The 23444-nt window shown below is 40.6% G+C and overlaps 1 protein-coding gene across 1 annotated transcript; it reads left to right on the forward strand.

The window, feature by feature from the left end:
• Positions 1–20765: 20765 nt before the first annotated feature.
• On the forward strand, positions 20766–23444 carry LOC131253150 (large ribosomal subunit protein mL102 (rPPR5)). The gene has a single exon (XM_058254007.1). The coding sequence runs from the start codon at positions 20781–20783 to the stop codon at positions 23205–23207; it is 2427 nt and encodes an 808-aa protein (XP_058109990.1). The 5' UTR covers positions 20766–20780; the 3' UTR covers positions 23208–23444.

The raw sequence follows: 23444 nt of genomic DNA on the forward strand, positions 1-23444 counted from the left end.
AGAAAAAGTTCCTAACCTCGGTTTCAAAACGCTTCCTATCTTGTGACTTCCAATGATATGACATTTTTCCGTTACAAGATAGTTCACTAAATCCGCATACCAAGGCAATTTGGAGATCGCAAATAGTTGTTCATCAAGAAAAGTGTCATGGATATGCATCTCCTCAGTGGAATCATTTAACATCAATCTGGAAAGGTGATCCGCTACTACATTTTCTACTCCTTTCTTATCCTTTACCTCTAAGTCAAATTCTTGGAGTAGGAGGATCCATCTCAAAAGTCTCGGCTTTGTATCCTTCTTAGATAGTAAATATTTCAGAGCCGAGTGGTCCATGAAAATGACCACTTTGGATCCCAGCAAGTACGACTTAAACTTATCAAAAGCAAAAACTACTACAAGTAACTCTTTTTCTGTTGTTAAGTAGTTTACTTGGGCCAAGTTTAGAGTTTTACTCGCATAGTGAATAACGTATGGCCGTTTATCTTTCTTATGGCCCAAAATAGCCCCTATAGCATAATTAATTGCATCGTACATTAGTTCAAAAGGAAGTGTCCAATCTGGTGGACACATGATAGGTGCAGTGGTAAGGGATGATTTAATTTTATTAAGGGCACTTGCACACTCATCTGTCCACTTAAATGGGACATCCTTTTAGAGAAGATTAGTCAATGGTCTAGTAATGACACTAAAGTCCTTGATGAATCTTCTATAGAAACCAGCATGCCCTAGAAGTGATCTAATATGTATAAAAGTTTTGGGGATAGGGAGATTAGCTATAATGTCCAGTTTTGAGCGATCTACCTCGATTCTATTTTTAGAGATAACATAGCCCAAAAAAATTCTTTTTTGAACCATGAAATGACATTTCTCCTAATTTAAGACAAGGTGCTTCTCTTCACACCTAGACAAGACAAGAGATAAATTGTTGAGGCATTCCTCAAAACTACTCCCAAATACAGAAAATTCGTCCATGAAAACCTCAAGAAACTTCCCAACCATATTTGAAACCATATTTGAAAAAATACTTAACATGCATCGTTGGAAAGTTGCTAGGGCGTTGCACAATTCAAATGGCATCCGTTTGAAAGCAAACGTGCCAAATGGACAACTGAACGTGATTTTCTCTTAGTCTTCCAGGGCTATCTCTATTTAGTTATATCTGGAATATCCATCAAGAAAACTATAGAAGGAGTGACCTGCTACCCTCTCTAAAAACTTGATCAATGAATGGTAGAGGGAAATGGTCATTCTTTGTGACTTGGTTTAATTTTCTATAGTCAATGCAAACACGCCAACCTATGGTGACACGTGTTGGTATGAGTTCATTATTACAATTCTACACGATAGTTATTCCGAATTTCTTTGAATCTACTTGGGTTGGACTCACCCAAACACTATTGGATATTGTGTAGATGATTCCCACATCTAATAATTTGATCACCTCATTTTTTCCAACTTCCATCATGTTTGGATTGAGAGGCCTTTGAGGTTGTCTAATTGGTTTGGCGTCCTCATCGAGGTGGATCCAATGGGTGCATATGAAAGGGCTTATACTCTTGATGTTAGAAATGGTCCAGCCCAAGGGTCCTTTGTGGTCCCTTAGAACATTTAACAATTTAATCTCTTGATCCTTGTCTAAAAATGAAGAGATCACCAAAAGATAAGTTTTATTTTCACCCAAGTATACGTACTTAAGCTCATTTGGTAGTGGTTTTAAATCAAGCTTTTGAACATTAGATGGTGATGGCAGAGGTCGCGAGTCCTCAATAGATAGGATTTGAGTGCACGGTCTCCATTGGTACATACCAATGTCCTGGGTGGTAGTGCTCTCATTATCATCCCAAATTTCGACAAGCACTTTTTCTAAATCAAAAATTTTTAAGTCCCCAAAGACTTGAATCAATTCCTTAGTCAGACTAGGTTCCAATTCCTCTTCTTTTATCTAGCAATCCATGTAATTCAGCTCATGGATCTCATTATTGTCAATGGGCTGCTTACATATATGAAAAATATTTAGCTTTAGAGTCATGTTACCAAAAGACAAGTTCATCATTCCATTCCTACAATTTATGATAGCATTTGAAGTTGCTAGGAATGAGCGGCTTAAAATGATGGGAACTTAAGCACTAGCATTTACACATGGTTCAGTTCTAGCATAATAAAATTTACGGGGAAGTAGAATTTCTCCACTTGGATTAGCACGTCTTCTAAAATTTTCCTTGGTACCTTAATGGAGCGGTTAGTGAGTTGAAGTGTAATCGTGGTTGGTTTAAGCTCGCCTAACCCCATTTGTTGGTAAACCGAATAAGGTTCTAAATTGACAATTACACCCAAATCTAGCAAAGCATACTCAATTTAGAAATTTCCAATAATACAAGAAATAGTGGGACTTCTCGAGTCTTTGTATTTGGGTACGGCCCTTTGTTGAATGATAGCGCTCACTTTCTCAGTAAGGAAGGCCTTTTTGTGCACATTTAATTTCCTCTTTACAGTGCACAAGTCCTTGAGATATTTAGCATATGATGGAATTTGTCTAATGGCATCAAGCAGAGGAATATTGACAGTAACCTTTTGGAGCACATCCAACACCTCTTGATATTTCATGGGGACAGTTGGGTTCCGAAGTCTAGATGAGAACGGAACTAGAGGTTCATATGACTTAGTCTCTTTGTCCTTTTATTGTTGCAGCTCTTGAACCATAGTCGGTTCATCATTCTCTTGAGATGGTGGTTCATCCTCCGGTATTTCTACCGGATGCATTATCTTGTTATTGACCTCTTTTCCACTTCTCAAGGTAATGATGGCCTTAGCTTATTCATGATGTAGCTCACTTGGATTTGAGTCTCTAATGAAATGTGTGTTTCTAGGGTTTGGCACAGGTTGAGAAGGAATGGTGCCTTTTTTCCTAGCATTTAGTTGAGTCTCAATCCTAGCCACGGCCGTCTTTAATTTCTGATTTGATTGGATTAGACATTGATTCATTTGAGCTTGAGAGTTCATAAATGCGGTCAATGCATCCTCCACAGATGATCGCTTTGGCGGGGGCACATATGGTGCATTGTTAGATGCCCGAAAGAAGTTATTTTGTGGAGGCATTTGAGATGCATTAGGCGCATTAATTTATGGTCCATTCCTCCAACTAAGCTTAGGATGGTTATACCAATTTGGATTATACATGTTTCCCATTGGTTGCATAACTGACCTTTGGTAGTTATTTATAGCATTTGCTTGTCCATGCTCATGCATGATTTCTTATACAACTGGGATTGTTGGACAATCTTTTATGTCATGATCTGCACCACCAAAAATGCTACAAAAATTACCTAAGTGTTTGCTTTAACCATATCAACCTTCCTAATTTCTAAGGCTTCGACCTTTCTAGCTAATGCATCGAATTTTGCATTAAGGTCCTCTTCCTCTCTTAGGACGTACATCCCCATTTTCTCTCTAGGAATGGGTCTAGTTTGGTCTGGTTTAATAGAGACATCCCATGTCTGTGTATTCTCTGCTAACATGTCTAGAAAATCCCAAGTCTCATTATGATCTTTGTCAAGAAAGGTTCCATCACACATCATCTCTATGAACTGACGGGTATCCATGATGAGCCCCTTTCGGAACGCATCAATCACGTGTCATGGTTCATAACCATGATGTGGACAAGTAAAAGGTCTTTGAAGTGCTCCCAAGCTTGGAAAAATAGTTCATTCCCCATTTGGGAGAATGACATGATTTCCTGTTTTAGTGCATTTGTTTTGTGCTCGGGAAAGAATTTTTTCAAAAACTCTACTTAAAGCTTGCCATGTAGTGATGGTATTAGATCTTAGAGAGTTGAGTCATGCTTTGGCCTGATCCTTTAGAGAAAATGAGAATAACCTAAGCTTAAGTGCATCCCTATTACCATTGTTTACTTGTAATGTTGCAATTACTTCCTCATAGTCCTTGAGATTCAAGTGGGGGCTTTCAGAATCCAAGCCATGAAATTTAGGAATCAATTGAATCACGCCTGGTTTAAAATCAATGCTCCTTATGTGACCAGGGAATACTATGCAAGATGGTAAATTTGATCTCTCGAGGTGTAGATGTTCATGTAAAGTCAGTAGTTGGTTTAACACATTCCTATGAACTTCATTCTCATCCTTAAGAGGAGGATTACGTTGATTTTCTCTATTTTGATTTATAGTTGGATCTAACAGATTTGGATTTGGATTATCAACTGGGTCTAGTATGGAATCCAAGTGATGTTGAGTGCCTCTTCTAAGTGAATGATCAAGACCTGGAACTAGTTCGCCTTTGGAGGAGAGTCGATTATTTTGATCCATACTCCAATGGGACATAAATCATCCACACCACACAACAAATACCACTAATTCAAATAGCAAGTATGATACTTAAAATAAAAATAAAAATTTAACCAACAATCCAGGCGGCAGAGCCAACCATGAGGGTTCAATCCAGAAAGCAAAATAAACCAACAACCCAGGTGGCAGAGCCGACCATGAGAGTTCAATCTACAAAGAAAAATAAATCAACAACCCAGGCGGCAGAGCCGACCATGAGGGTTCAATCCACAAAGTAAAATAAATCAACAACTTAGGCGACAAAGCCGACCATAAGGGTTCAAACCACAAAGTAAATATAAAAAATAAATCAACAAAAGTAAAACTAATACAGAAATTAAATTATGCTAATCTGAAAAATAGATTCAGCGGATGATCTTTACGATCAAACAATAACTATAGGACAACCATAGCAATTAGGTGATAAAATTCCAAGCAGGGCAACCTTATGTCACAGTTAGTGCTTGAAAGACCCAACTAAATTTACTTTCAAAGAAAAATAGAAAATCTAAATAAATTTTGGAGAGTTTAGAAGAGAACTTACCTTAGAAAATAACTTACACTAGATATCTTACACAGATCTAATCTATCTCAGTCTTCCCGGCAACGACGCCAAAAACTTGATTGCTTGCTTCCAAGTGTAGAGATTCGTAAGTAATATCCCGTGAATACAGGGTCGATCCCACAGGGAGATGAATTGTGAGAAGGAGAAAATCAAATACAAAACAAATTAAGTAATAAAAACTAAACTGATGATTTGATTTTGGGAGTTTTGAATGGATGTAATTCAACTAAATTAAAACAACACCCAAGCTTCAAAGTTCCACACATAGGTTAATGTTCCAAATTCATGATGACTTGGATAACACAAGTAGGATCCAAGAACTATGGTCGGCCTAATCAGAAAATAAAACAGTTTAAATATTTAAATAAATGATATAAAAGATTAGAAAATCATGGATTTGCACGATTGATATATATTCTCAAGCGCCAGTGATTTTAAGAATTCATATCTATAAGATAATTAATATCAAAGAAATGTAGTAAGTTGAGAACCTCTCCTATCTAAGAAATCTAATAGATCTAAGGTAAGCCTATCCATCAATGTGGATCTTATATAATAGAAACATATGGATCTCACATGAGGATCAAAAACTAAACCTAAACAATTGATAACATGCATACACCATTCTTCTCATCATTAAAACAATCAATCATCATAATTATGAAAACATTAAACTAATATGCTTTCCTTCTAGCTTAGGCTAGAGGGAACTTAGAAAATATATAATTAAATTGCAAAATAGAAAAGCAACAAGAAAAAAATAAATGCAAATGGAAAAGATCTAAAAGAAAAAAGTAATTTATAAAATTTTAATAAAATTAAAAACTCTCTAAAAATCCTAAATCGTGCTCTTGAATGCTTTAAATGATGCTTAGGAATGCCTTGGGAAGCCCTATTTATAAGTGGGGAAATCTAACTTTCGCATCTAGTTGGAAAACTCTAGAAACCGCCTCAAATTTACGCAGTTTGCTAAATAGACTTCACTCTGCGCAATTTTTCAAAATAATCCAAAGTTTCAGAATATACATTTTCAGGATGATTTCAGGATTCCTTTTCTTCACTTCAAATCTTTGATTCTCTTTATTCTTCACTTGGTTTTCTTAGATCTTTGGCATGTGAATTATTCAATCTTGGTCTCCTAAGATCCATCCCTTGCCTTGGTGATTCTTAAGCATCAAATCCATGCTTTTAGCTCCTTTTTCCAATCCTAGCTATTAAATTCACCTTGCAACACAAACATGAGTAAAATAGAACATTAAGTTGATTCATATTCATAAAACCAAGATATAAATGGGTGAAATTATGCATTATTTGAGTCTCAACACTTTCCGTTGTCGAAGACGATCGTGCGAGGAATCCCAAACCGGCATATGATGTTTTTTTAAACAAAGTTTATAATCTTTTGCTTGGTGATTTTTGTCAGAGGTTCGGCTTTGGCCCATTTCGTGAAGTAATCAACCACGACTACGGCTTACTTGGTCTGACCTTTGCCGATTGGGAGAGGACTGGTGATGTCAATTCCTCACTGGGCAAATGGCCATGGCCCGGTCATAGGAGTGAGTTCTTCGGAAGGTTGCCGAGGTATTTCCGCTTATCTCCGAAAAGCCAAAGAATTGATCGGAAGATTCCAAAATTATAATGTAACTCTAATTCCTCGAGTGAAAAATTTCAAAGTTGACATGTTAGTAAAGTTAGCAACTGCAAACGAAGATGATATTTTAAGATCTGTTCCAATCGAGTTCCTTACTAAACCGAGCATTGATGAGTCCGACCCCACCATAGCTCTTCCGGTAAGCTCGAAATCTACTTAGATGGATCCAATCATCGAGTACCTCAAGAAGGAAAGCTACTCGGAGACCGAACAGAAGCGTGTAGACTACTAATCAAAGCAGCTCGCTACACCATGGTCAACGACATCCTCTCCAAAAAAAGGGTTTTATCTCCCTTATCTCAAATGTCTCCGACCAGATAAGGTAGAGTATGTCCTAAGGGAAACCCATGAGGGTATCTGTGGAAACCACTCTGGAGGCCGAGCTTTAGCCTATAAGGTCATTCAACAGGGGTATTATTGGTTGACCATCCAGGCCGATGCTCAACAGTTTACACATAAATGTGACAAATGCCACTGATTTCCACGAAGACTCACCACAAATCCTCCCATTTTCACTACAGTCACACCAGTCTCCATGTCTAAACGTCCGATCGAGGGGGCCCACAAAGTTCATCAGACCATCCCTCTTCACTCAAGAAATGAAATCCCAAGACTGATGTTACCACACTATGCAGTGGAGAAATCTGATCAAAGGTGGGCCATCCAGAACCGACCCAACTCCAACTTGTGCATCTGAATGTGCACACCTTCTCCAGCTTACACAGCCAATGTGCACACCTTCTCCAACTCATGCAAGAACCTCCTAGAAATCAGAAACTACTATAAAAACTCCACCTCATGCGCTGGAAAATACATCCAGCGATGCAGGGAGAAAGAAAGAGAAAGAGAAAGAGAAAGGAAGAGAAAGAGGAAGAAAAGAATAGGGAAGAAGAAGAAGAAGAAGAAGAATAACAAGAAGAAAAAGAAGAAGAAGAAGAAGAAGAAGAAGAGAGAAAGAGAGAGAGAGAGAGAGAGAGAGAGAGAGAGAGAGAGAGAGTGGGCATGTGTGTTTGACGATGACTTGCTGAGTTGCAAGAGCGAGTCCAGCATCGATTCTCACCTAGCTCTATCGAGTCCAACAAAGTTCAAACTCCCTCACAGGTAATTCAATTGTTCATATTGTTTTTCCCTTCGATTGTCAGTTAATGTTAGATTCTATCCAACCTTATTAGTAAATTTTATTCTAACCAAGTCAAACTGAGTCGATTCAGCAAATAGATTATTGAACCTTCGAACTTATGGCAGAGGATTTGTGTCGAAGCAGAGTAAGTTGAATTTTTGGATATAATTTCGAATTAGCCAAATACCTAATATAGATTCATATTCTTGTAAAAAGCCTAGCCTTTAATCATGACCGTATAATGTTAAAATCTAACCATAAGGATTATGTTAACATGATAGAATCCAATCCTACGTTGCACATGTCAAGTTCTGACAATCTTAAAAAGTGATTCAACTTTAGAGGTGAGGGTTTTATCCTTTAAGCTTACGTTAATTTAAGTTGTTATATTTATCTTGCCTTTTACATGCTTTCATATTACTGTGAACTCTCCCTGCAATTATATAGTTTACCTTCAATTATTTTTCCTTTTGGGGTACAGTTTAATGTTGATTACAAGTAATCTTTATGAATTTATGTGGGGCGATGGATACAAGCCTTGCCCTTTGCCCTTACCAATTTTGTTGAGTTAGCCTTGCTACTTACCTATTTATTGAGTTAGCCTTTGCCACTCTTCTCTCTATTGAGTTGGTCATTACCACTCTCCTCTTTATTATGTTGGTCATTGCCACTTTTATCTTTACTGAGTTGGCCATTGCCACTCCTCTCTTCATATTATTGGCCTTGTGCTATTTATCTTAAAGGCTTAGGCAGGTGAATTGATATTCCTGAACTCCCATAATTTAATGAATTTCTCTCTTTGGTGCAAGTACTATGTTGGGAATCCCTCTTCTAGCGATTGAATAAATATCGTGGATGTAATGTGTTTTTAGTAGCGGCCCTTGGGGCTATATGTAATTCCATGTTTCATGGGTAGTGGTGCACAAATCGATGTAAGTGATTCCCAATGCATGTTACATCACATCCGGGATTGGATGTCACAAATAGTCGCTCTATAAATAAATCATGTCACGTAATTCATCTAGTCATGTGTTGTGTTCATCTTGGGATAATTACATAAAACCATGTTAAACGTGGGACACACCGGCGAATCTCCGTAGAATGGGATGTGAGGTAAGCTAGATAACTTTAATCATTTTTCACATTGTGGCAATCATTAAGTGTGATGAACCGCATATACTTTGCTAGGCATGCATCTCATGTATGTTGCTTGCACATATTGATACCTTTTATAGTTGTAGAGTACGGGACGTATCGGAACCTTTATATTGCTTTGATGAATCTCTTGAATTATTGTTAATCTTAAAGGATAACCATCACTATGAGTAGGGCGTTGACCCTCTCCAATCGTACAGATGATGCAGGTGATGTGCAGATTAAAGATCTAAAGGACAATTTCCTTATGGAAGATTATACTAAAAGAATAAGAAGATAGTTTTTATAATTTAGTTTTATACTTCCGCTGCGAACTCGATAAATGTAATAAACTCTCATTGAGAGGGAATTTGATTATTTACTGAATTCTTTTACTCTGATGAGATAATTAATACAGTCAATTTTATTCTTGTGAATGTTACCTTAATGAATGTATTCAAATGTGATCCAAATGAAAAAATACATATATGATGTAATTTTTAAAGCATCCAAGTTATACATTATTAACACCCGACTTTCTCGGGCATGAGTACAAACTCTGGCCGTGAAAATTCAGAATGTTACAATTGGTATCAGAGCATGTGAATGAGATTAACTAGGCCTGAGGGAGTGGACCACCCCAAACTTTACACAATTAGGACATATAATGAATTAGATACATACACTCACTTGAAGTCTCAAAGGAATTAGGGAGTTGAGGAATTAGAAACCCATATTCAGGTCCCCCATGGGAAATATTAAGTTAGACGTGAAATTTAGAAACTATGAATCTAGGTACCCCCTTAATAAATTTTCAAAATTCCAAATAAACTTGTTTTGAATTAAAAGTCACCCTTAAATAGGTTCACAATCAAGAAAAACAAGTTTCCCTTATGGGAAAAGAGACTTTCTAGTTATTCCAGAATTTTTGACTATTCTAGTGAAATTCTAACATGTTACGAAGTCTCCACTAATTGTGGATAGAAGACACATAAGAAAATTTTGAAATTTTTCAATAGATCACTTAGGTCTCTATTAATCTCCCTCTAAAATTTCATCTCGATTAGATCTGTATAAAATTCTATAAAAATTCGACAGTAGCAAAAATCAGTAGAAATTGCTACTGAACAGCAATCTTTTAACAAGGGTGAAACACCCCCTAAACCGTGGGATCTGTCCTCGTAAATTTTTCTTGAGTCTCAAGAATAAGACAGGTAGGCTCAAAATTTTGAATTAATTGGACATATGGATCAAAAATTAAAATTCTGGGATCAACGGGCTGTCAATATGAAAATGATTTTTGGAATTTACAACCGTTCATATAAAGGATACACTAAAGGCTTAGGTTCAACAATGAATGAATGATTTGGCCAATCCTTTATGACACCTAGGACGCTTTATGGCAAAACAAAGATTTTTATCATATTCCCCAAGGATGTCGAGTGATCAGAAGCGTGGATTTACAAACCATACTCAAGTAAGGCATAAACAGTCTGATCCAATTACTAAATCTCGGGGTCGAGATTTTTATTTAAAGGGGGTAGGTTGTATCATCTCGATTTCATGTAGCCAATTATGTGCATACTTAGACAATACATCTACCTCATGAGGAATATAGTGAAATATTAAACATAATGGATTAGTGTAAATGGAACAAATAAATAAATTTCAAGGACAAAATTTTGTTTAAGGGGGATAGATTATAACACCCCGAACTTTTCAATACCCGAGTATTGAGAGTTCTTGAGCGTTATTATGAAATTTAATTTAATATGTAAATGTTTATGATACCAATATAGCTATCCTGACCTTACATCTATTCTCCAACATGAATCTGACCATTAAAAATAATCTTCATCCATATATCAAGTCATCCGACCGTTGATTTTAAGACAAGATCATCATATGTCCAAGTAAACCCACTTGTGATTATCTGTTTACAAAAATGATCATACACCCACCTACATACATGATTAGATTACTAACCATCAAGTTTTTCAATTTTAAACATGTCAACTGACCATCCATTGTGTGGTTTGATATATGTACATTCCTAATTAATTTAGTGAATAACTCTTTATTCATAATGATTTAGATATAAGCCCTTTTGTAAGAATTACTTAGAAACGTGCCTATTATCATTTAGAATCATTAGATTTTCCAAAACTCTCATATCCACAATAATTACGAAAATGCCATTAACCTAAACCCCTGAATTCTAGATCACATGGTTCCCACGATCCACTTGACGAGAAATTTTATACCATGCCTATTTATCATAGATTAAACATACACGTCAAATTTCAGCCATTAGATCATTGTAAAAGTGTCCTAATTAACAAATCAACCCGTAACCATTGATTTTGGTGTCCATCGAGTGAAGAGACCTCGTGGATAGTCGTAGCTTGATATTTTCCTTCATACGAACGACTTGGAGACTTGGATTGCCTATAATATAGACTAAGTATCAAATATAAAGACTTATAGGCTTTTACTTAGCCTCCAAGTTATCCTTTTAGGGCTTACCAACTCTATATAAACCTAGATCATCAGATTTAACCACTTCCTGCCATCCATCGCAACTCAAACTTGGACCACACCTTTGCCTCAAATGACTACGATATTATATAAAATTTAGATCTCGATCTATGATCTTACACCATTGAACGCGGAAGCCAACTCCTTCCTTTAGACGCAAAAGGCGAAATTCCAGATCTAAGCATTTTCCATCATTGATCAACCACCAAATTTTGTCCAAACATTTGCCTATCCTGCTACACATTTCCCTCAAAATTGGGCCCTGATCATTTAGTGTGGACCATTAAGCCCGTTTCAACGCCGACTAGGAGAATCTCATGATAAGCTTATGCAAAGCTCGGATCTGCTTCATATTTGGGCTAATGGGCCAACATGACATGACCAGACTGATTAGTGAAACAGATTTCCCAAAAATTCAATCGTAGCAAACCCACCGATTCTCTACAATCAAACTAGAAGGTGTATAAGGTATAACTTCCACATGAGGAATCGGGTTACGTAAGTATTCTTAAGGTAATTGTCACCCACGCATTGTTGAAAGGTGTGGCCCACCCATAACACAGATCTACTTCAAACTTGGAACTATGGGCCCACAAATCATGCTGAAGCCGGTGAAAGGCATGGATCTCCTGAAAGGACATCACAAGTGGATCTCAAATGATGTAATAGTTGAGCACAGTATCTCGTTACGTGGCTGTAGAAACACGTAAACGTTGGACAACACCTACTCTTCCAAATGTGTTGTGGCCCACTAAGAGCTCAGATCATCTCCATATTTGAAATCATGAGTCTACATGTTCTGGCCAAGATGATGAAGGGAGTTGATTTCTAAACCAACACCAAGGATGGACACCACCAACTACACCCAAAGAACCGAAACCGGTCTCTTTTCCGTAAAACCGCTAGTAGCGGGAAGACCGGACATATCCCCAAACTTCCGCTCGAAGAACGATCATATCTTGGAACCTAGCTCGAATCCAAGACGCTCAAACTAAGAGGAAGGTACTTCCGACCGCTTCCACGTTGTTAGAAAAGGAAAGGAAGAAGTGGAGGGACTGGTGTCCAACAGATTTCCATGAAGACTCACCACAAATCCTCCCGTTTTCACTATAGTCACGCCAGTCTCCATGTCTGAGTGTCCGATCGAGGGGGCCCACGAAGTTCATCAGAACATCCCTCTTCACTCAAGAAACGAAATCCCAAGACTGATGTTACCACACTATGCAATGGAAAAATCCGATCAAAGGTGGGCCATCCAGAACCGACCCAACTCCAACTTGTGCACCCGAATGCGCACGCCTTCTCCAGCTTACACAGCCAACGTGCACACCTTCTCCAACTCACGCAAGAACATCCTAGAAATCAGAAACTACTATAAAAACTCCACCTCATCCGCTAGAAAATACATCCAGCGAAGCAGGGAGAAACAAAGAGAGAGAAAAAGAAGAAAAGAAAAGGGAAGAAGAAGAAGAAGAAGGAGGAGGAGGAAAAGAGAGAGAGAGAGAGAGAGAGAGAGAGAGAGAGAGAGTGGGCATGTGTGTTGTGCGATGACTCGCTGAGTTGCACGAGCAAGTCCAGCATTAATTCGCACCTAGCTCCGTCGAGTCCAACAAAGTTCAAACTCCCTCAGAGGTAATTCAACCGCTCAGATTGTTTTTCCCTTTGATTGTCAGTTAATGTTAGATTCTATCCAACCTTATTAGTAAATTTTTTTCTAGCCAAGTCAAACTAAGTCGACTCAGCAAATAGATTATTAAACCTTCGAACTTATGACAGAGGATTGGTGTTGAAGCAGAGTAAGTTGACTTTTTGGATATAATTTCGAATTAGCCAAATACCTAATATAGATTCATATTCTTGTAAATTAGGGAATCTAAATCCCTAAAAGCCTAGCCTTTAATCGTAACTGTATAATGTTAAAATCTAACCATAAGGATTATGTTAACATGATAGAATCCAATCCTACGTCGTACATGTCAAGTTCTGACAATCTCGAAAAGTGATTCGACTTTAGAGGTGAGGGTTTTATCCTTTAAGCTTACGTTAATTTAAGTTGTTTATTTATCTTGCCTTTTACATGCCTTCATGTTACTGTGAACTCTCCCTGCAATTATATAATTTACCTTCAATTATTTGCCCTTTTGGGGTACAGTTTAATGTTGATTACAAGTGATCTTTATGAATTTATGTGGGGCGATGGATACAAGCCTTGCCATTTGCCCTTACCAATTTTGTTGAGTTAGCCTTGCTACTCACCTATTTATTGAGTTGGCCTTTGCCACTCTTCTCTTTATTGAGTTGGTCATTACCACTCTCCTCTTTATTATGTTGATCATTGCAACTTTTATCTTTGTTGAGTTGGTCATTGCCGCTCTTCTCTTCATGTTATTGGCCTTATGTTGTTTATCTTAAAGGCTTGGGCAGGTGAATTGATATTCCTGAATTCCCATAATTCAATGGATTTCTCTCTTTGGTGTAAGTACTATGTTGGGAATCCCTCTTTTAGCGATCGAATAAATATCGTGGATGTAATGCATTTTCAATAGCAACCCCTGGGGCGACATGTAATTCCATGTTTCATGGGTAGTGGTGTACAAATCGATGTAAGTGATTCGCAATGCGTGTTACATCACCTCCGGGATTGGATGTCACAAATAATCACTCAATAAACAAATCGTGTCACATAATTCATCCAATCATGTATTGTGTTCATCTTGGGATAATTACGTAAAACCATGTTAAACGTGAAACACGCCAGCGAATCTCCGTAGAATTGGATGCGGGGCGAGGTAGATAACTCTAATCATTTTTCACATTGTGGCGATCGTTAACTGTGATGAACTGCATATACTTTGCTAGGCATGCATCTCATGTATGTTGCTTGTGCTTATTGATACGTCTTGTAGTTGTGGAGTAGGGGATGTATCAGAACCTTTATATTGCTTTGATGAATCTCTTAAATTATTGTTAATTTTAAAGGATAACCATCACTATGAGTAGGGCGTTGACCCTCTCCAACCGTATAGATGATGCAAGTGACGTGCAGATTGAAGATCTAAAGGACAATCTCCCTATGGAAGATTATATTGAAAGAATAAGAAGATAGTTTTTTATGATTTAGTTTTATACTTCCGTTGTGAACTCGATAAATGTAATAAACTCTCATTGAGAGGGCATTTGATTATTTACTGAATTATTTTACTCTGATGAGATAATCAGTACAGTCAATTTTATTCTTGTGAATGTTACCTTCATGAATGTATCCGGATGTGATCCAAATGAAAAAAATATGGTGCGATTTTTAAAATATCCAAGTTATACATTATTAACACATGGCTTTCTTGGTCACGAATACAAACTCTGGCCATGAAAACTTAGGATATTACAGGCAATGACCAACTTAATAAATAGAGGAGTGACAATGGCCATCTCAATAAAGAGGAGTAGCAAGGGCTAACTCAATAAATTGATAAAGGCATGGGCAGGGCCTGTATCCATCACTCCACATAAATTCATAAAGATCACTTGTAATTGACATTATATCATAATTCTCAAAAGGGTCGATAACTATTGATGATAAATTAAATAATTGTAAGAAGGAAACCACAACAACATGAAAACATAGTGTGTAACAGGTAAGATAAAGCATATCAACTTAAAGTATTGTAAGCTTAAAGGATAAAAACCCTCACCTCTATTATTGTTTCCTCCTTGAAGGTAGGTATGCATCGAAGGATTAAATCCTTAATCTAGTGTTTAACAATTTTCTTAAATGGTTAGATTCAGTTTGAGTTAGCTGGTTTAATCGACTTGATTTTAAATCAAGATATGGAAAGAAGGGAGAGAAGGAGCATAGAAGGGGAAGGTTGGGTGTGGCCTACCTTGGAGAATTAGCGGATTGTTGAATCGTGGGTGCTAGATTTTCTCCTTTCCTTTCTTTTCTTTTATTTCTTTTCTTTTCTTTCTTTCTTTCTTTCTTTCTCCTTTTCTCTCTCCCATGTTTCCTTTCTTTCTCTTTCTTTCCTTTGTTGTAGTGGCTGCTCCTATCATCAGACGATAGTTTTTATAGGCGAAAGAGTTTCCAGACTCTTCTACGAAAATTCTCTTTTACGCGAACTCGTTTACGCAGCAGCAAACAGACGCAACTTACATCGTTTATAGCTCGTGATCCCCTTCGCAATTCCATCTCTCCTTTCGCAGATCGCATCAAGTCTAGACAATGTCGAGTTATCCTTAGATGGGTCACAAATGGAGGGTTGCGGTCGTCTCTGATTGCCAGACTGATCAGGAAGTGGCCCTGTAGCAGAGCCGAATGTAGTTTCATGCATAAAGATCTGGGAGCATTGTTCTGGGATTCTAATTCGAGTTTAGCGTGAAAACTCCTTGGTCTTGATCGATTTTTTTCATTCCGACAGGATGGATGGTTCAGACTTTCCATTACATTTAAGATGAAGGCCCACAACGATCCTTGATGATCGACGTCCATTCGAATCGCGAACCATGCAAAACAAGGTACGCAAGATTTGTAGCGCGGATCGTTTTAACTTCCTGTTGAAGCTGAAGGCAAGAAGTCCAGTGTCCGGTCGATTTTTCCCCCTTACCATGATGAACGGCCCTGATCATCTTGGATGATCTTGGATGTGGCTCACCAGGCCTTGAAACAAACGTTGTCCGTTTGAATTTCGGATGCGGGAGGCATCTGTTGCGAATCGTCGAGTCAAACTAGGTTTGACCCAACCTCTTGTTTGGTACACATTGGTGTACTGCGCTGTGCGCACCTGGGGTTAATGTGGGGTCCATGGGGTCACGTCTAGGGGAATCTATTCCGTCCATATGAAGGGAAATGTCCAACCACGACTACTTACGAGATTCTTCACTCGATGGACACCAAAATCAATGGTTACAAGATGATTTGTCTATTAGGCCATTTTTACAATGATCTAAAGGCTGAAATTTGACGTGTATGGTTAATTTGTGATACATAGGCATGATGTAAAATTTCACATTAAACGGATTGTGGGAACCATGTGATCTTGCATTCAGGGGTCTAGATTAATGGCATTTTCATAATTATTTCTGATCTAGGAGTTTTGTGAAATCTAAGGGTTCTACATGGTTGTAGGCTTATTTTAAAGTAATTCTTATAAAAGAACTTATGTCTAAATCATTATGGATGAAGAATTATTCGTTGATTTAATTAAGGAAATGTATATGTATCCAACCACATGATCCATGGTCGAATGACTTAATTTATGGGTGAAGATCATTCTTAACGGTAATATTTACATTGAAGAATAGATGTAGGGTTATGATAGCTAAATCAATATTGTACATATGTACATATTACGTTAAATTTCATGGTAACACTCGAGAACTTTTAATATCCGGGTATTGAAAAGTTCGAGGTGTTACAATCCTTTCCCTAGAATCTTCACAAGGGTTCAAAGAAGTGACGGTCATCGCTTGGCGCGAAGCCCTTAGCGCCATCATGTAGCACTACCGAGCTTCATGTTGGTCTCCCTTCACCGATCCGACTCCTTACTCGATTGAGAATTTCATGGCTAAGTGGTAGGTCGAGAGAACAACTCGTAGGGCATTGAAAGATGGACGGCTGAGGATTGCGAAGTCGGTCATCATAGTTACCTGATTTTGTCCGTCTCCGGCCATTAGTGGGAGTTGTATTGATCCTTCTGGTATGACTTTGGCACCTGAGAAACTAAGAAAGAGTCTTGACAGACCAACTCCCATCTTGTCGAATGCCTGCGCGAAGAGGATATCAGTCGATGATCCGGTGTCCGGATCTTTCAATCTTATGTCATGAGGGATGTGACCTATGTTAGGTCCATAAGATACCACAGCTTTTGGTGTTCTATGATTCACGTCCGAATAATGAGTAGGTAGTTCGATCCTTTTGATTCAGAACACTTTACGATTGGCTATAATCAGGGTGACCACATGCGCATCATTGTGCGGATGGCAAATTCCTCGGGCGTCCTCTTTGGCAAATGTCAGGCTGTAGGTTTCCATCTTTTGCTCTTTTAGAGGTTTGCTGATGGTTAGGACTTCGTCTTCGGAACGACCAATATTCCTTGCGTGAGCTTTCCGAGCACGGTTTGAATCTCCTCTACCACCATGGCCTTCGAAGATCATGCGGATCTCTCTAGTCGGCTCGTTGTTGACTAGCCGTTCATCTTTCGACACAGCCCGATCTCCTCGATGACTGACATATTCGCCAAGGTGACCCCTGCAAATGAGTGCCTCAATTTCTTGTTTGAGGTCAAAGCTCGCTTGTCGAATGCCTATGATCCCGGTGGAAAAGGCAATATTTGCTTTTGCTCTTGTTGGGATCAAACTTCAACTTACTCGGCCACTTGAGAATATATTTGTCCTGGATCTCCATTAAGACTTGCTCGAGCGTTTTGTCGAAGGAGTGTACGTTTTGAATTTGTTGTCAGGCCGCTTGTTCGAGTGATGATTGTCATGCGATGGGTCGTCCTTCCTCTTTCTGTTTGTAGTGGCCGAACTTGGTTCTACCCTCGATTGTCATTCTTTGTTTGGTAGACCCTTTGTTCTGAATGGTGTCTCGAAGTGTACGAGCCTCTTCGGCGTTGGCATAGTTTTGTGGCCTATTTAATAAATCAACCATTATTGTTGGCGGATTCTTGTCCGGTGAAAAGAAAAACTGACGATCTCTTAGCCCTCCCATGATCGCGGTTAAGGCGAGCTCTTCAGAATGTTTTCGAACCTGCAACGCTTCAGATTGAAGCGTTTGATGTAATCTTTCAATAGTTCGTCGTCCTTCTGACTGACATGAAGGAGGTGGGAGGCCAGTTTGAGTCTCTTCTTTTCCCCTATAAAGTTTGTGATGAAGACTTGGCCGAGTTGGGAGAACAAACTAATGAAGTTCGGCTTCAACTACTTAAACCACAGCCTGATAGCTCTAGTTAAGGTTGGGGAGAAAGCTCAGCACATTACCGCGTCAGACACATTGTGGAGCTCCATATAGACCCTAAAGGATTCCGTGTGCTCTGATGGGTCAGTATTTCCCAAGAATGGAGTGATCTGAGGTAAACAGAATTTGTCCCGCAGTCGTGCCTGCATGATATCGATGGTAAATGGGGGCTCGGTTTCCTCCATTACCGCTTCCATTGGGGTTAGCACGTTTGCACGGTAGGGTTGTCGCATGTCCCTGATCTGACCACATAAATCCTTGAGCTCAGCCTCCCAAGGCTCAACGCTTTTGGCAGTAGCTTCGACCAAGGCTTTGTTGCGCTTCTTTCGATCTAGCTCATGACGTAGATCGGAAGCGGGCAAAGTTGCAGTCCTAAAAACGTTAGATGGGGATGGTTTGGTCAAGCCTTGTTGTCGGTTTCTCTAAGAGGCGGCAGGCGTGCTGGAAGGTAGAGGAGGATTGTGGCCTGTTCGCTCATCCTCCTTATTGGTCTTTTGTACGTGCTGGGGCTGTAGTTGTTCCAACAACTGTCTCATGGAGTTCATGTTGTTGTTCAACATTTCAACCTGTTGTACGAGGGAGTTCAACCAACCTCCTTTAACGCGGGACCGTTGACCTTGCCTTATGGGGCCAGAATCAGCCTAATGTTGGGAAGCGGAACCTCGATGACTATCAGGCTGCTCCGAGGGCAGCATGCAGTCAAGCGCAACTGAGGAGACTAGGGTTTTCTTCTTCCCTCTGGGCATTGTAGTTTCTTTAGTAAAGCAGGAAACAGCTCTGATTTCGTTTCCCACAGACGACGCCAAACTGTTGGTGCAGTTTTCCTGTAGACCCTCCTTAATAGACCCTCAGGAACCTGCACACAAATAAGAAAGAGACAAAGGAAACCCTGGCTAGTACAGGAGAACCTCCGATGCCTAAGTCAGGAACTTGGGTCTTTGTAGGAGATGATCTTTTTGGAAAAGGGTCTTCAGTCGTATATATGATTGAGTATACGTACCTTTCACTAGCTAAGGGCTTCCCTATTTATATGAGCGAGAAGATCGCACCGTAGGAAGAGTTCTTCGTTTAGGAGGCCGGATACGTTGGAGATCTTCCCGTATGGATCTCTGGTTATGCCGGAGATCTCTTCGAGATTACGGGTGTCCAAGATCCCCGGGATCCAATCTTATCTCCCAAAGATCTTCGGAGAGATCTTCGAGTCGGTTGCTCGGGACAAGGTCGGTCGGCAAAGGCGGATGACACCTTAGAGGTAGGTAATACCGAGCTGTTCGACAGATCAACATTCACCTGAGGTCTCGACAGATCAACATTCACTCGACGTCTCGACAAATCAACATTCACTCGAGGTTAATACCGATTGCCGACTTTGTTGGAGACTGTGCCGAGCTATGGCGGACCTACAGTTGACCTATGGTCGTGCCGACCTATAGCCGACCTATAGATGACCTGTAGTTGTGCCGGCCTACTCAATAGATCGGCCAGTAGTCATGTGGACCTATGACTATACTGACATACTTCGTGGTCAGCCTTTCTTTTGCGGTAGATATCTCGAGAGGAGTTTGACCCATCGGGTCTGTGTTGGTTGTAGAGTTGGCTCATTTTAAAGGTCGTTCCATTTTTCCCTAACAGAATATTTTGGTATTAGTTCGATACCATCGAACGGTTTAATCAATGCCATCGATGCCCATGCAAAATCCAAACCACATAAAGTGGTGGGGAAAGACACCTTCCCGAAGCCCACCATATTGTTGGCATCCAACTTGTTTATAAGCTCAAACGGACATGAACCAAGGGATAACAAAAATATCAGCTTGTTCAAAAACTTCAACGGCCTATACGGCTTTTAGAAGTTTCTAGTCGAAGACTTCAATCCTCACTGCTTTCGACAGTGAGGTCCACTTGAACTTTGGATCTACCTAATTTTGAGGGCAATGTCCTTCATTGATGTAGGAAGATGGATGGACATTATGGTGGCCCTAGAGAACTTAGTGACCACCGAGCTCGTTGTGTGGCACAACACGCAATCCGCTTGCCTAGTGACGCTGTATCAACGGACGGTGTGCCATGTAAGTGGCCAGTATCAACTGGACGGTGCTATGTGGGCCCTACAATGATGTATGTGTTTTATTCACATAGTCCATTATTCTATTCCAGATTTATTTAAGATATGATCTAAAAAATGAGGCAGATCTAAATTTCATGTGGACTGTAATACAGGAAAAAAGAGTGATTGAACGGCCACCATTAAAATCTTCTCAGGAGTCATAAAAGTTCTGGATGAAGTTGATATTTGCGCTTTGGCTTGATCCAGGCCTGTGTGACCTGATCAACAGGTTGGATGGCAAATAAACATTACATGGCCGTCGGGAAGTTTTAATGGTGGGCGTTCAATCACCATTGTTTTCTTGTGGTGTGGTCCACTTGATATTTAGATCTATCTCATTTTTGTACTGATGCCCTGAAATTATCCGAAACAATAGATGGACGGCGTGGATAAAACACATTGGTGGGCCCGCCGAGCAGTCTCGGTAGCCACCTCGCTACTGGCAGGGTCAGCCCTCAGCAGGCGATCTGCGTCCTGCCCAACCCGCACTCTCTCCCTCTCTCCCATATTCAAAAACCCTAGCTTAAAACCCCGAAACCCGCCTTCCTCCGTCCATCTCTCCTCCGACTACATGGGCTTCAGATCCGTTCGTCTTCTCCAAATCTCACTAAGATCAACGATCCAGAATCCCTTCTCCCTCACTCCCCTCCATGCCTTCTGCTCCAATGCCCCCACAACCGAAACCCCCGCATCCGAGCCGTCCATCACGCCCGATTCTGCCCCATCTTCTCTCCAGTCCGAAAACCCCAACCCTGCAAGACCCCTCCGAGGCGCGAACCGCCGGCCCCCAGAAAAGCCAGAGGATCTCGTCTGCCGCATGATCGCCAGCCGCCCGTGGACTACCCGTCTCCAGAACTCGATCCGGAACGTCGTCCCCGTCTTCGACTCCTCCCTCGTCTACAACGTCCTCCACGGCCTCCGCACCGCCGACCAGGCCCTCGATTTCTTCCGATGGGTCGAGAAGACCGGCTTCCACCACGACCGGGCCACCCACGCTAAGATTGTTGAGCGGCTCGGCCGCGTCTCCAAGCTCAACCACGCCCGCTGCATCATCTTCGACATGCCAAAGCGCGGCCTCGATTGGGATGAGGACCTCTTCGTTGTCCTCATTAACAGCTACGGTAAGGCCGGGATCGTCCAGGAATCGGTCAAGATCTTTGACAAGATGAAAGAATTGGGTGTGGACCGCACGATCAAGTCATACAACACGCTCTTCAAGGCAATCCTGCGGCGCGGGCGGTATATGATGGCGAAGCGCTACTTCAACAAGATGCTGGCAGAGGGGGTGTGGCCCACCCGACACACTTACAATATCATGATCTGGGGTTTCTTCCTTTCACTGAAGAAGGAGACTGCGCTCCGATTCTTTGAAGATATGAAGAGCCGTGGGGTTGTCCCGGATGAGGTGACTTACAACACGTTGATCAACGGGTGCTGCCGGTTCAAGAAGATGGATGAAGCCGAGAAGTTTTTGGATGAGATGAAGGGCCGGGATTTGGTGCCAAATGTGATTACTTACACGACGATGATCAAAGGGTACATATCTGTTGGCCGCATTGATGACAGTCTGCAGTTGATCGGTGAGATGGGCTCAAATGGGATTAAGCCCAATGCAACAACGTACTCGACAGTGTTGCCGGGGTTGTGCGATGCGGAGAAGATGGTCGATGCGCGGAAGCTATTGAAAGAGATGGCAGAGAGGTATATCGCCCCTAAGGATAATTCAATCTTCTTGAGGTTGATGTCTTGTATGTGCAAGACCATGGATTTTGATGGGGCTGCGGAAGTGCTCAAAGCGATGATCCGATTAAGCATCCCAACTGAATCATCGCATTATGGGGTATTGATTGAAGGATTCTGCAAGGAAGGGATGCATGATAAGGCTGTTAAGATGGTGGACAAGGTGCTTGAGAAGGGGATTCTATCGGGTCCGTCCGAGATGGAATCAACGGCTTATAATCCGATGATTGAGTATCTTTGCAGCCACGGTGGCACGAAGAAGGCAGAGACGTTTTTTCGGCAGTTGATGAAGAAGGGTGCTCAGGATGAGATCGCATTTAACAATCTGATTCGTGGGCATTCAAAGGAAGGGACACCCGAATCAGGTCTCGAGCTTCTTAAGATCATGGAAAGGCGGGGTGTTGCGTCAGATATCGACAGTTACGGTTTGCTTGTGGAGAGCTTCTTGAGAAAAGGAGAGCCAGCAGATGCAAAGATGGCATTGGATGGTATGATCCAGAGTGGGCACCTTCCCAGCCCATCACTGTTTAGATCAGTGATGGAGGGTCTGTTTGATGATGAGAGGGTCCAGACAGCAAGTCGGGTGATGAATAGCATGATAGAGAAAGGGGTGAAAGAGAACATGGACATGGTTTATAAGATCTTGGAGGCCCTTCTCTTGAGGGGCCATGTTGAAGAAGCGCTCAGCCGGATTGATCTCTTGATAAATAACTGCTGTGTTCCTGATTTTGATAGACTTCTAACTGTTTTGTGTGAGAAGAATAAGACAGCTGCAGCTCTCAAGTTGTTAGATTATGGTTTGGAGAGGGATTGCAATATTAGCTTCTCAAGCCAGGATTGGGTGCTGGATACCCTTCTCTCAGCTGGGAGGACACTCAATGCATATTCGATACTGTGTAAGATCATGGAGAAGGGAGGGGTGACGGATCGAAGCAGCTGTGAGGATCTGATCAGAAGCCTCAATGCTGAAGGGAATACGAAGCAAGCTGATATTTTATCAAGGATGGTCATGGGGAATAAGCCTTTGGGTGGCAAGAGAGGGAAGAAAATTGGGGGAGTGTGAATTGAAATGAATTTTGTTCTTGGGTTTCTCCTTCTATCTAAAGTTCTTAGTTTCCAATCTATTTGAGGATGGATTGATATTCAAGTTTGATTTTTGAGGTGCCATTTCAAGAAAAAAAAATGCTGTAGGATCGAAATTTTCTCAAGGGTAATTTTAGGTTGATGTTGCGCATTGACATATTTTGTTGTATGATCTTGACTTGTCACTCAACGATGATCTTTTTTCTACCATCTCAAA

The sequence above is a fragment of the Magnolia sinica genome, chromosome 8, assembly GCF_029962835.1.
Source record: "Magnolia sinica isolate HGM2019 chromosome 8, MsV1, whole genome shotgun sequence".
Lineage (NCBI taxonomy): Eukaryota > Viridiplantae > Streptophyta > Magnoliopsida > Magnoliales > Magnoliaceae > Magnolia > Magnolia sinica.